General features: G+C 43.6%; 2 protein-coding genes across 6 annotated transcripts; both read right to left on the minus strand.

Moving 5' to 3' along the window:
* Window positions 1-2,297: 2,297 nt before the first annotated feature.
* LOC147166002 (SERPINE1 mRNA-binding protein 1-like) lies at window positions 2,298-9,090 on the minus strand. Of its 2 annotated transcripts, none has more exons than XM_086089607.1 (9): window positions 8,698-9,090; window positions 6,579-6,810; window positions 6,361-6,501; window positions 5,138-5,209; window positions 4,979-5,053; window positions 4,723-4,894; window positions 3,761-3,805; window positions 3,452-3,652; window positions 2,298-3,352 (listed from the first exon to the last, which is right to left on the minus strand). In XM_086089607.1, exons 1-9 carry the CDS (start codon window positions 8,972-8,974, stop codon window positions 3,296-3,298), a joined length of 1,272 nt encoding a protein of 423 aa, XP_085945733.1. In that variant the 5' UTR covers window positions 8,975-9,090; the 3' UTR covers window positions 2,298-3,295. The 2 variants fall into 2 exon arrangements, with proteins under 2 accessions (XP_085945733.1, XP_085945734.1); XM_086089608.1 differs by having other exon boundaries at window positions 4,723-4,891; window positions 8,698-9,089.
* Window positions 9,091-9,769: 679 nt separating this feature from the next.
* Window positions 9,770-13,797, minus strand: LOC147166003 (3-keto-steroid reductase/17-beta-hydroxysteroid dehydrogenase 7-like). Of its 4 annotated transcripts, XM_086089182.1 has the most exons (10): window positions 13,579-13,797; window positions 12,724-12,933; window positions 12,367-12,459; window positions 12,101-12,215; window positions 11,537-11,731; window positions 11,062-11,175; window positions 10,938-10,994; window positions 10,757-10,855; window positions 10,617-10,669; window positions 9,770-10,263 (listed from the first exon to the last, which is right to left on the minus strand). In XM_086089182.1, exons 1-10 carry the CDS (start codon window positions 13,605-13,607, stop codon window positions 10,152-10,154), a joined length of 1,077 nt encoding a protein of 358 aa, XP_085945308.1. In that variant the 5' UTR covers window positions 13,608-13,797; the 3' UTR covers window positions 9,770-10,151. The 4 variants fall into 4 exon arrangements, with proteins under 4 accessions (XP_085945308.1, XP_085945306.1, XP_085945305.1 ...); XM_086089180.1 differs by having other exon boundaries at window positions 10,617-10,855; window positions 12,101-12,212; XM_086089179.1 differs by having other exon boundaries at window positions 10,617-10,855.
* Between the last annotated feature and the right edge of the window lie 99 nt (window positions 13,798-13,896).

Below are 13,896 nucleotides of genomic sequence, written 5' to 3' on the forward strand. Positions count from 1 at the left end.
ACCCTGCAAACTGCACTGCACAATGTGGCTTAAAATAAATAAATAAATGTTGTTGCACTGAAAGTAAAAGATGAACATTTGACGTGTATTTTTATTTTAGAAAATGGAAGGAAACAACTAATGAATGCTAATATTAAACCTCTTTGTGTTTATGCTAAAGATGTATTAAATTAACAAACAGACTCTTATGTTAAAAAGCGTGTCAACAAAGTGTTTTATCGATATTTGACATCAATAAAAAAAAATGTGGGGAAGTGGTTGAAACGAAAAGGGAAATGATTGTGTTATTAAATTGGATATAATAAATCTAATAGCTACCTAGTTTTATGAATTCTCCATCAATGAAAAATCAAGTAATTAGTGGAAAATAAATTAAAATATATTGTGAACTATAGTTATATGTATTGTGTTTATACATATATCTATTATAAAATAGCCTATAATATTATAATTAACAACATTCTTAGCCATCAATTTTCCGCACCATTCATTGTTCATATATATAATAAAATAAATGTCAATCCCACTCCAAAATGAAGGATTTTAATTTATTTAAAAAAAAAACTAAAAAAAAACTGACTCATTGCAATTGTAACGTTTGGCCAGTTGAACACAATTTTATTTTGTCAGATTGACAAAATATTTTACTCCACGTTAAATACCTACGTTTTTTTTATGTTTACCTACAAAATCTGAAATGGAAACAGTTTGAAGAAGTATTTAAGACCGTATATTCTTTTAATTGTATGGATAATAAATGATTGGATTGACGTATGATTTAGGGGCAACCTGCAATGGATAGAACCAGCTGATGAGAAAATGAAAGCTCAATTTCAGCTGAGTTTGACTCTCTGCTTAGGCCTCCTGGTGCTTCTCCCACATTCCAAAAGACGAGCATGATTCATCGTCAGGGCCAAAATTAACCCAAGGTGTTAAATTCACGTGCGTAAGAACACCTGTTTGCCATTATGTGCTTCGCAATTGTCTGGCGACCAGTCAAAGGTGTACGCATCTCTCTCTTAGCCCTCCTAGCTTTGCAGCTGATTTTAATGAATGTGGTTACACCCGCAACAATGAGCCTACAACAACTCACCATGTTTACTGTACAGTTCATCAGCATGTGTGAGTGTATGTAGCCCACCACACAGAGGTGACACAGCAAGGTGGTGGGCCACAGCCCGAGCCCCTCAAGGGCCTGCAAACAAGCTGGTGTGTCACTCGGCAGATGTCCTGGCCCCTTCTGTCTATGTGGGCACATGATGACGCGTGTGATTATATACGCCTGTTTGTACGTCTGTCCGTGCATGTGTCCAAACTCACAAGGCCGAATTTGTCGGCTGCATGACGTCACTCCCGGCGCGACTCGACAGGACTTTATGACTGATTTACACCTGAATGGATTGTCGGTCAATGTGCTACCGACAAGCGGTATTAACAATGCATTCATAAGCAAGTCTGTGCGTGCTGTCGAGTCGCGCCGGGAGTGACGTCATGCAGCAGACAACTCCCTTGAGTGAATCACAAAATCAATCTGGCTATTGCCAGGTTAATAATTTTTGGCCAATTTGTGTAAATTTCGTGAGTATTGAGAGTGTTGTTGCAGATAAACATCTTTCAAGTTAATAAAATACCAAACTTTTCATCCTTTAGTGCTGAGAAACTACACAGAAACGAAAAGCATAGACATGGCCTGGAAATGGCACATAAAAAAAAAAAATCCCTGGAGTCAAATTATTACATTTTTACAGGTGCGCGAGCACAAAATGAAAAATGTCAAGTTACTAATAGTAATAGCAACTTATAGGGTTTGGCATGGTGTTTTCTATGCATAATGTTAATTGCTAAAAATTTTGACAGTAGCACCTGTCACAAAATGTATATATATTTTTTGCCTACCTACAGATTTTTTAAATGTGGGGGTTCATAGAATATACATATTGGATGTTTATTAGCATTTTTTTTTTTACTCACACATTTCAATGGCAATCAATTATATTTGGACTTTCGCTATTCACTGGCCCAAGCTCCAATCCCCCGAAAATCCACTGTGCTGGCAGATATGTCCTTGAGTTACAACAAAGTCTCCACACAATACTTGAGGAGTTAAAGAGAGAGGAAAACCAAATCCAAATCTTTTTGCTAACTGCAAAACCATTTTTTCAGGTGGAGATTTGCCAGGCAACCTTCCACCAGGGGCCAGAAACAGCAGAATCTTCTTGATGCATATTAGTTTGCATTTTCCTGATAAAATTTAGCCTGCAGGTTCTTTCGGCATAAAAGAAAGACAGTGCAAACAATTTACCGACCATCTTTTATTTACCGACAGAGGTCTCCAATAGCAGGGCAGGAATTCACACATTTGCAGAAGCACGTCAGTTGTTCCACACAATGAGCGACGACTGTTATTTCTTTCAGAGCGATTATGCGAAGGTGGTGGTGGTGCAGGCTGCCTTGGCCGATGGAACGCATACAGACTGCGGTGACCGGCTGTAGCGGAGTGTGTAAACAGTAGCGGGTTGAAGACTCTTGCCACCCGCCCTAACAAAAACTAATCTCGAATTAAGTCGATGAGATGACCTCCAATGACAAAAGAAGTCTCATTAGTGCGAATTTACTTTTGCCTTCCTTCAACAACAAAAAAAAAACCTAACGTTGCTGTACAAAAAGAAGCCTCGTTCGTCAAGACGACGTCATTTGCACCGTCAATCAATTTGAAAGAATTTACGGCAATATTTTACAGGCCATCCACCTTAAGAATATTGACCTTTTTGTGTAGAAAATACAAAACAACGCCCCAGTGCTGAAGCAGAATAAAAACAAAAAGACAAATCTCAATGCGTGCAGCCGCAACGGCGGGCCCACCGGCCAACGGCGCACACCACAAACAATGCTTGACTGTTTTCCAAATGCAGATTTTTTTTCTTTTAAAAGCAGCAATTACAAAAGATTCTATCAATGGACAAATGCATAACCTCTGAAAAAAATACTGTATGAAAGCATCCCTGCTACTTTGTTTCCAAGTACAAAAACCTCTACCAATAAGCTGCTCCCGAGTAGCAAGAAGTCCATTTTCTTTTTTGTGTTTTTTTGTGTTAATTTCATTTTTTTTCCACCTGTTTTGTTTTTATTGGGTAAAACGCAGTCCTCATGTCGAATGCCACAGTTCATGACAGTCTTCTCCCGTCGTTTCACTTAGCTGAAGGATCCAGGAACATGCAAGCCTCGTAATGGAGGTGCTCAGGAGTGGGCGGGGCCTTCCTGTGGGCCCCTCTCCCCCAAAATGTAGCCAAGGCTCTCAGGCCAGGGCCGGGAAGGCCTCGGGGTCGTCCACGTTGGGCACCAATGCAGTCGACTAGCGAGGGGGCGGAGACACATAAGTGTTAAGAGTTTTTTTCTTCAATATTGCGATAATTATTATTTGTTTCAAGGTTTCATCACTTCAGATGTTTACCTTCTCGGTCCTTCCTCCGCGTGACGGCCTAGGGGTATCACCGGCGCGTTCACCGGGGGGTGGGCCTCCGCGCCCGCGTCCGCCCCGTCCGCCGCGCGGTCCACCGCGTCCGCGGCTCGTGCGTCCTTGGTCTCCGAAGTTGATTTCCAGCTGGGACGTGATATCGTTGGCCGGCTTGCGGCAGTGGTGCTCGTCATCCAGCTGGGAAAAACAACAACAACAACAACAACAACAAAAACAGACGGGAAGTCAGTCACGCCATTCTATATACGTTGTTGGAAATTTGTGACGCGGACGTGGTGAGCTTACCTTAGAATCTAAAACCTCTGCGTCTATCAGCTCACCCTTTTTAGCCTACAAGAGGGCAGACAAATAATTAGAAAACGCTTTAAAATGTACGCCCAACAAAAGATTTCAAGCGTTTCTCAACATCGCAATTAGAACTCAACTAGTGTTGTCGCTATTGAATATTTTTAGAATCAATTAATCTGATCCATTTAATTTTGCATTAAAGTGCATTACAAAAGCATTTTTTCCTGTTTATTAACCAATGATTGTTTATGTTCATACTTCGTATTTGTGTGTGTGTGTGGGGGATGTGTTTGATGTTAAACTATGTTACCGGTTCGGTCATTGTTTTTCAAAGTAAATTACTTGTCGATTAATCAATTAATTTTGAAAGCTCTAAGCCCAACATTGAAGTGCCTCAGAAGCAACTATATGGTCACATGCTAATCTGTGTGTCGTGGATTGTGTGCCTTTTTTTTTCTTTTGTCTCTCCCTTACACGAGCTTAGTCTGGTGTTTTTTTGTTCATCCAAGTATGAGCTTTCAATTCACTCAAAATGGCTGCTCAAAACCAAAATGGCCGACTTCCTATTCTATTAACACATGGGCCGTAGATTATTTTTTCTGTGTGATTGCCCTTTTGTACGATTGGGACAAATACTTTTGTACCTTACCGGGGGGGGGGGGGGGGGGGCGCTACAAAGTGACTTTTTATTGAATGTGGAGAGATGAATACATAGGGTTGCGTTTTCTCAAAATGATCAAACGTTGACGCCCTGCTCTACTCAAATTAGACGTGTAGGCCAAAAAAAGATGGACTAGTAATCCTTGCTCGTCTGCTAAGCACACCTGCTTCAAATTCAGCCTCATTTGAGCAAGTTTCATAGCAGACATTTGCAAAATGTGTTCGGCCAAGCATACATACGTTCTTGTGACATTGACATGGCAGCCACGTGGAAATCAATCAACTGCATTCAAACTCACTTCGGCCTTAGACTTGTGCAGCACGAATCCTTTGTTCCAGTCGGCGCCCTCGTTGGCCTTGCGAATGTTGAACTCCACCTTAGATCGCTCCTTGTCCTGCACGGCCTTCCACTCGTCCAAGGTCATCTCTTTGGGGCCTTCCTCCTTCACCTCCTCCACCTCATTCTCCCTTCAACAAAAACACGAGAGGCGCGCCGTGAGCGCCCACCGCGGCGGCTGACGGCGTAAGCCCGCGCGCAGGACAAGATCAAGTTACTTGTTCTCAGAATCGGCGGGCGGATGCTCCTCCCCTTCGGGGTTCTCCTCGGTGGCGTTTGACTGGTCGAGTTCGCTGTGGAAGGCACACGCTTGTATTTCAGTCTTCGTGTGACACGCGCTCGTCATCTTTTTCGTGTTGCGGGCGGGGCCGACTTACTTGAGTTCATCTTTGACTGTGCCCCAGTTGTGAGATCCGCTTCCACCACGTTTCTCTTCACCTTTCAGACCACTGAAGGAAGAACACCCCACACAAAAAAACTTTTCCTTTAGCCACCACCAACAGCGGGAACTATGTAGCATGCAGGAATATATGTATCAGGTATGGGCATTATGTAATTTGGCATCTTAGAAATAAGCGCTACTATTTCTAGTACTTTTTAAAAAAAAAAATCACAGATGCTGCTACTTAAGTATTAAATAATTTGGTTTAAAAAAAAAAAACTGGTGTAATAAGCTAAATCAGGCTGCAGCAATGGAATACACTCACCATACATTATGCTACCAATCAATCAAGTTTTTTAAAATTTGACATTATTAAACGAAGTATCTAGTGAAGTGTGGGTATTATTATTGTTCACCTAGAGGTCACCATCCTGACGTTCTACACTGTATTATTTTTGACTGATGGCTTTGAACGGCAGGGCCAATTGGCTGTGTGAGCGCAGGTTAGAAGCTGGCTGTTAATTGGCTAACTGTTAGCCACTTCGGGCATCGGATGTGACCATCAGGACTCAACGTTTATTTTATTGCCGTTGGTTTAATAAAGCGGTTTGAAGTGCACGACGGCTGTATCTATCCTAGTCCAAGTGTGGGGACGTTGCAATATGTTCTAACTAGCAGTGGTAGGCTAAGTTAAAATAGCTAATGATGTTAAATACGTTAAATTGTGTCGCAATTGAAATTGTTGCATAAGGCAGTTCTAGTTTACAGGTGACAATACTGCACTTAACTGCTGTTAAGGAAGTGGCCTGATTTAAACAGGAAGTGACCTGGAAGTGACCGGATTTTAACAGGAAGCGGCTTAAAATCAACAGGAAGTGACCTGGAGGTGACCGGATTTTAACAGGAAGTGGCTTTAAATCAACAGGAAGTGACCTGTTATCTACTACAAGTACCACCACTACTACTAGTACTACATGCGGCTTTCCACCTTGCCAGAGTCAGCAGTCCACTTAGCAGCACTTAAAATTGTGAAAGGATCCCAAACTTTAGAAATGGTCTTTTATGTATTTGTTCCTCCATGTTAACTTATTTCTACATGCATATGCAGTTATATTAGTGTGTGTATAATACCAATCTGAGTAGAAGTTGAAATGCATGACAACCCATCAAACCTTACTAATGACCTCATTGACTGTGTGAATCTAAACAATTACTTACGATCGGTCGCTGCCACTGTGCCTGTCAAATTCCCGTTTCCCTCTGGAGTCAAAGCCGTCACTGCGACCCATGCCGCGCCCTCTGCCTCCACGGAAGCCCCTGCCGCCACCGCGGCCTCTCATCGGCCTGTCGCCAATGGGCCTGAAGGGCGGCAGCGACAACAACCGTTAACTGTCGGCTCGCCTGGACGCGTTCTGCGATGATAGACGAAAACTCACTTCTCCACCGAGAATTCGCCTCCCTCGGGCTTGTCGCCGGGGGGCCTGTCGCCGGGGGGCCTGTCTCCGGGGGGCTTGTCACCGGGCTCGCCGGTCGGCCTCTCGAAGCGACGAGGTGGCCGCCTGTCCACCGGCCGTCTGTCTGCGGGGGGGCGGCCCTCTCCCTGCTGGCCGCCCTGGGGTCTCGAGCCTTCGCCCTCCGGTTTGCGGCCCATTCTCCTCATGCCGGGGACTTTGGGGTGACACGTTGAGAGCACAAATGTATAAACTAATAGAGTGGAACCTCTAAAGCTGAACACCCCAAAAAACACAACTTAGTAAAACGTAACTACAGCACAGAAGCGCTTAGAAAATTAACCCAACGTAAATTTGTGAAAACATTGAGGAAATATTTACATATGTTTGAAGGCTTACTAAACAACCTTTTGACAGTTGCATCACATTTTAAGTGTGCTGCCAATTCTTAATGCTAACCAAATGTCTGTGTGACAGGGTTTATCCAAACACAGCTCTTGTATTTGCATGCCTAACTAATATTGTGAATGTATTTGCCGTTTCTGAGCAAAGGTCTAACTAACATAAGCACGAATGTGGCCCCAGTTTTAGGCTATTGTTAGGCAAAATCTATTGGTACCGTTTAAAGGTTTGAGTATGGAAGAGACGTCCTTGAAATTGAACGAACCTCATGCATGTCAAACATGAAACTGAAAGTATGTTTCTGCTTCTCTCCAAATGCAGCAACCAACAGCCCATTTAATTTAATTACTTATGCTGTTTACGTGCTAGAGCATCCAGGTCTGAGATCACGTCAGTTTGTGAATAACTGAACTTACAACTGACTACGTTTACCTAACACAAGTTCACAGCTGTAATAATGTGTGTAAATTCAAGATGTATGACGTTTGTACTTTATGATCGTATCAGGAATCAGTACTCTATAGGAAATTACAAATGGGTGGGTGGCAATTATTCATGGTTAGGAGGAATTTGTTTAAAGATGGACACATTTATGAAAATATTCCTCAAAAAACTTAATTTTTACATGTACATTACACACAAGTGAAACGCTCCCCCCAATAAGGAAAAGGGCCCCTTCATGTTAGCAGTACGGTTTTCGGATAAATTCACTTGATCATTTCCACAGCACGTTTTAGGACAATTGAGGGGAATTGTCCACTAGAGATTACAACACCGCCAATCATTAGCTGAGGCAGCAGTGGATGAATGGTTTGGAATGCGGCCTGTGACTACCCCAGATTTGAAATCCCCCCCCCCCCCTTGCTTGCCCGACCGGCATTGAGCAAAACATCGCCTGCCGTGTGCCTGATCACATTGTGTGCTAATAAACGTCTTGAACGCCATGCGGCTCCACCACCATCCTCATCATGATTCCGACGCCCTGGCAGCACATGGCCGCTGTAGGCCTACACATGTTGGAGAGCGGAGACATTGCTTCATTCGCCCTGTGTACCAAAATAGAAGCATCTAGCAGCTGGGTGCAACACACAGGGTGCACCTGTCTCATCTTCTCTCCAGAAACTGGATCACTTGACCTAACATTCGGACACACACATGCTGATTACGACCAACAGTGAGCATGCAAGTGCATCCAATTGTGTGCTTTTTAAGATTGATTCTCGGTGTGTAATAGCAATTAGCATAATGCTAAAGGGAAAGCAAGGAAGTGCTGGCTTGGAAGAAGCATGTGCGCGCCTGTTTATCGTCTGTTGTCAATGAGCGCGAGTTGCATGTTGAATCATTTATTTGACACGGACTTGGATGACATTTGACTTGTGTAATGTTTTCTCCTCAGTGTACTTGTTTTTAACATGACGACAAACGTGCACTCGCACGTCATATTCACACAAGGCCTGGACTGCCAATGAGGGCCTCGAGGCAAACCAGAATGCGGTCTTTGGGAGAGGTTGTTCATAGATATGTCGCAAGGTTCGAACATGTTTGATAGGGATCGAGAAGGGCTCAGAGAGAACGCGGAGAACTCGGCAACCACGCGGGGCTCACGTCATGTAAGCGTTATGCACCTTGCTACAAGTTAGCTTTTAGCATCTCCCAACATCCTCTTGTGCTAAGGGGTTCGAAAAGCAGAAAACGTGCTCACCATCTTTCTTGAGCGGGACGGGAGCCTGGGGCTCCGCCTTTTTGTCGGTCAACGGGGTTTTTCTGTCTTTCTGGGACTCCTTTTTGGGCTGTTTGGCCGCCTGGGCTGCAGACTTGGCGGCACCAGAAGCGGCAGCCTCCTTCTTCTTCTTCGCCTCAGCCTGAGCCTGAGCCTGAGCCTGCTTCATCAGCTCAAACGGGTCCGATTCATCGTCCAATAATTGGTCGTATCGATTGGTTACGGCGATGCCAAAACCTTCTTGCATTTGTCCGGGCATGATGGCGCCCCTTCAGCAGGATTTTCCTCCGATTCTACGAGGCTTGGTGCGAACACTTCGCTAGGTGAAGCCACAAGATGGCTGGGGAAAGGAGCTTCTTCTCTTCCGGCGCGATAGACATACGGGGCTTCGTTGGAGGCGCGGGTGGGGCGTGTAGTCCGGTGAGGGCGCTAAGCAATGGGGGAAACGCCCGTAAAAACTACGTTACCCACAATGCAACAGTAGCTCTTGTTGTTCGCCTGCGGAAGCAGTGCACACGCGCTTTTAAAACACTTTGCTCTCGTTTTCAGTCTTTAAAGAAACTCGTCATGCCTTTAATTCATAACTTTGGCCATCTTTGTTTCAAAATGAGTAATAATAATAATATGCTCGCATGGTTAATCTAATCCCAAAAGTGACGACTGCAGTTTCGACAGAGTACAAATCAAAAGTCATAGGTGGTAAAGCTTCAGAATGAAAAACTTGCTTCCATTTTCTTTTTTTAAATGTGGGGGTTTAGATTTTTGTAAGTAAACTTTTAAAGCGGTGCATTTGTAAAATAATAATAAAAACAATTGAAAATAAAAATACCTTTTAAAAATATTAAATTGATTACAAATCAAATAAATAAGTCGCGTTATTTATATTATTATTATTCGTTTTTTTTGACAAACATTTATAAAGTCTCACCCCTGGTTTTAAATTGCTGAAATGGACCAAGTAAAAAAATAAAAATGAAAAAAACACTAAACCGCTTCACAACCTTATGGTTTTTAATTGCACATTTTTTTTATTGTACATTTGTCATTAGGCAATTTTTCTAAAAATCTGTACCTGTATTATGCTTGGATTACAACTGCACTGCATCACGAGAATCGATTCTAATATCAAGTCCAGTTCAGCTTATCAGCCTTGACAGACGGACTGAACGTTGGTCCAGCCCACAGAACGACACCCGCCTCAGCATCACCCGAGCGCACCACAGCAGCCCAGCAAACCCCATTAGACATGACGTCCGTTGTCACCAAGGCCATGATGGAGTCCTACGCGCTCATGATTTTGGTCATGGGGACGTTCTTTTTATACTTGTGCGGCATGGTGTGGGCTTTTTCCAACCCCAAAGTGAGCGGGGCGGAGGAGCGGCAGAGCGAGAATTCCAAGATGCAGCCGCCAGCATCGCCCAACGCTGCCGACGAGCTCACTCACTGCACCTATGTGCGCTTTGGGGACGACACGGAGAGCCTGCTGTGGGAATCTGACGCCTTTTGTCCTGAGCGTTGTGGATTTGACAACCGCACCTGTGAGGGCATCTTTGAAGAAGGAAAAACAAGTTATTCTTGATATTTAGGTCCAACGAGGGGGTGAGACGAAGACTGTAGACATTCAGACACCAGATTTAGTTAAGCATTTTATTATGATTTTTGCAATCAACAGTGCTTAGCTTCTTTCTACATTTGTGTGACAAGAATGTTAAAATGTGAAATGCGTGATAACCTTCATATTACAAGGTTTGTCATTTCACTGTTTAAGTCAGCGATAGATCACCAGGTGTGCTGCAGCAGGTAATCAAATTTCATTTCATTGGTCAAAAAAATTATGATATTGATAATATATATCAATTAATATCTTTTGTAATGTCAGTCCTGGTACTTTTCTGACACACCTGGTATGCAAACGGTTAAAGAGCGCCTCTGACGTGTCCAAGTTGACATCCATCTGCAATGAGGGAATAAGTTGCCGCGCCATTTCAACAGTATCCGCTCTGGGATGCTCATTCCAAGTGGAAATATTTACTGGGCATACCTGTCGTGGTTGCGTGTAGCTATGGCCGAAGCCGGATGTTAAACTGTGGTATTTGGCTTGCGGGTCCAACCTTTCAGGTTTTTGATTAAAAAGCCAAATCTAAAAAAAAGGAGAAGCACATCCCTGATTGTCCTGCAGTGTCTTTTTTTTTTTTCAATGTAAAATTTCGCTTCAGCTTTACCAAAGCTTCGGCTCCGTTGTAGGGGGTCATGGTGAAAGTATTGGTGAACACCCGGATCTGATAACATGGGAGAGGAGTTGCATGGCGGTGAATGACATCAGTCCAAACTTCTCATGTCACCCACCAGCCACAAGAGAGGAAGAAGCAGAGTCCAGAGGAATGCTGGCAAGGAAGGCAAGATGCCGTAGGTCAGGTTGGTCATCACAAAGCCGGGACAAATCACAGATGAGTACAAGCCCTGGAGAGCACAATTCAGCTAACATTACATCGGATTTGTGTGCCATTATTAGATGCTAGAGCTGTTAGGAAACTACCACTCTAAAAAAAAAACAATTCAAATGAACTGAATTTAAAAAAGATGAAGATGTAAGAATTTTCCAAAATGGCCGCTGTAGGCTCTCAGATGTCAGTGACGTTAATATTGAGTGGCATGTTGAGTTCCAGATTTTGTTCCACGGCATTTTGAAGAGCAAGTATTTGATCTCATGATATTCCTGGTCCTTTCGTTGGAATTTTCACAACACAGAACTCGACGAGGGTGTTATTATTTAAGCTAGCTCGGACGTGATGTCAGAGAATTTTATTTTGTTCGAACCAACCTGCTTGTTATAGCGCGTGTTTATTTCCAGGCTGAGCAGGTCGGAAGCATATTTGGATGAGCTGTACGGCTCGCGGCCTCTGCGGTGCTGCACGTCTTCCAGGCTAAAAGCCGAGCGGCGGGCGTTACTGGACGATGTCCAGATGAGCCGAGAGGCCCGGCCGTCTTGGCAAAGAAGCGGCTCGAGCTCCCTGATCTGAAAGGAAATTTCATTTACTGATATTGAAACAATTGATATGTCTCACTTCAACATACTTCCTTAAACCCAATTACTACTTTCCAATCTCCGCTAAAATTACCTCAAAATTTAATTCTAACAATATATCAACAAATCCAAATGATCCTCTAAAAGTTCTGGAGTAGAGCTTGATGAAAGAGGTTCAGACTTTCCCATTTTACAATTCACCCCGTGACCTTGCATCTGGGACAGTAAAGCTATTCATTTTTAATGAGTATTGTTGCTCAAGTGTCAGACGTATCCAATGTAGCCTGCATTCTGATAAAGTGACCTCAAGAGTTGCTCCCACTGCAGAAAATCAATGTCAACGAGGACGGACAGACTCACAAGGAGGAAGTGGCCGAAGAGGTTGGTGGCGAATACTTCTTGCAAACCATCTGGGGTGACTCCATCCTTTTGTGTCAGGATGCCCTCGCCGGTCGCAAACATGGTGATGACACTGCTGCAAATAAAACGGCAAATACACTACAGTGTGTTATATGATGATTTAGAAACTATATTTCCCCAGAGGAAGTCATGGAAATAATCAGCCGCTACACTACTCGGGGGCTAAAATATGGCTATGACGGTAAATGGGGAGGGGGTCAATGTACCTGGAAAAGAGGCCTTTGAAGAAAGCCTTGAGATCAAATTGCGGGTTTGGCATGATGCCCGCATTTAGGTAGACATAATCCAGCCGGTTAAACCTGAAGAAGACAACCAAAGTTAACCATTTAACTGTGGCGTGCACAATAGAGTCGACTGGACATCAATGCAATGGGCAAGTGTATTTTGCTATACTTGCTCGGTGAAAATGTGTAAACCTCTGGCAACAAAAGTGAGTACACCCCTAAGTGAAAATGTCCAACTGTAGCCCAAGTGTCATGTGGCTCGTTAGTGTGAATAGGGAAAATCAACATTCCAAAAATACAAGTTAAGCAATACTGTCAATTTTGAGTGTATGCTTTCACCTGAGTTGGAGCTCCCGTGCAGAACTGAGCACCGAGCTGATGCTGCTGGTGTCCATCTGCACCAGCGTCACCTGTGCCGCGGGGCGAGCGGCGAGCAGGGCAGAGCGAGCGGCCTGAGCCCGGCGCATGTTTCTGCAAGCCAGGCACAGGTGGAGTCCTTCGGCATCCCGGGAGCTGAGGAGACGCTCACATAGAGCCAAGCCTATGCCACTGCAGGGGAACAAATAAATAAATAAAATAACATGGTGGGAACTGGGAAGTAGTACACATACTTGGTAACTGTAATTAAATATTTTAGGGATGTGTATTTTGCGTGTGTTTCTGACGACTGTATATTTTTCCTCTCTACAATTAAAAACAGATCTGTACATTCTACTGAATACTTTTAACCACAGGTGCTTCTACTCAACAGGTGGAGACGAGCTCGTACCAGTTGAGCAGAAGCACCTGTGGCAGGGTTTTTACTTTCTGGACCTGGATCCCCAACCCTGCTTCTCAGTACAAGAAGTTAAATTCATTAATTTTCTTGTGTGTGTGAGACATTAATATCAAAACGGATATTATTATATAATTGACCATTTGTAGTTTTGTACATTTTAAGCATGTACGTTTTACTTTTACTTATATTAAGTACAAGTGCAATATCTGTACTTCTACTTTGATTGACCCTTTTGGGCCACCGTAGTCCTTGCAGCACACACGGAAGTGAGCCAAACGTAGTACGGCATAAAATGTAAACAAAGAAAAAATGTGGGCCCCGTAGCATCGCGCATTGCATATTACTTTTTATTAATACTAATTATAATACGACAACCAATCAAACCACGGGCGGCACACCACAGCAAACGCGCTTACCTGTTGGCTCCCGTCACCAAAACATTCATCCTTTCACTGCACTGCCTTGCTATTATCTAAGTAAAAGATCGGTTAAAAAAATAAAATAATCCGAATTGTGTATCACGCCCTACAGTGTGAATATAGTTAAACTAAACTAAACTGAACTAAATCAAGCAAAACATTTAGCAAGAGCCCTTCTCTCGGCACAGAAAGTTCTGCGGTTTTGAACTCGCCCTGGAAAAATGCTTGGCCCGCCCTCTCTGTTCTGTGATTGGATAGGAGTGAGCAGTCCAGCCAATAGGATCACGAAAGCATGATCTGGCCAGGGGGAAAGAC

The sequence above is a fragment of the Leptonotus elevatus genome, chromosome 11, assembly GCF_054856555.1.
Source record: "Leptonotus elevatus isolate MCC_2025b chromosome 11, RoL_Lele_1.0, whole genome shotgun sequence".
NCBI classification, from domain to species: domain Eukaryota; kingdom Metazoa; phylum Chordata; class Actinopteri; order Syngnathiformes; family Syngnathidae; genus Leptonotus; species Leptonotus elevatus.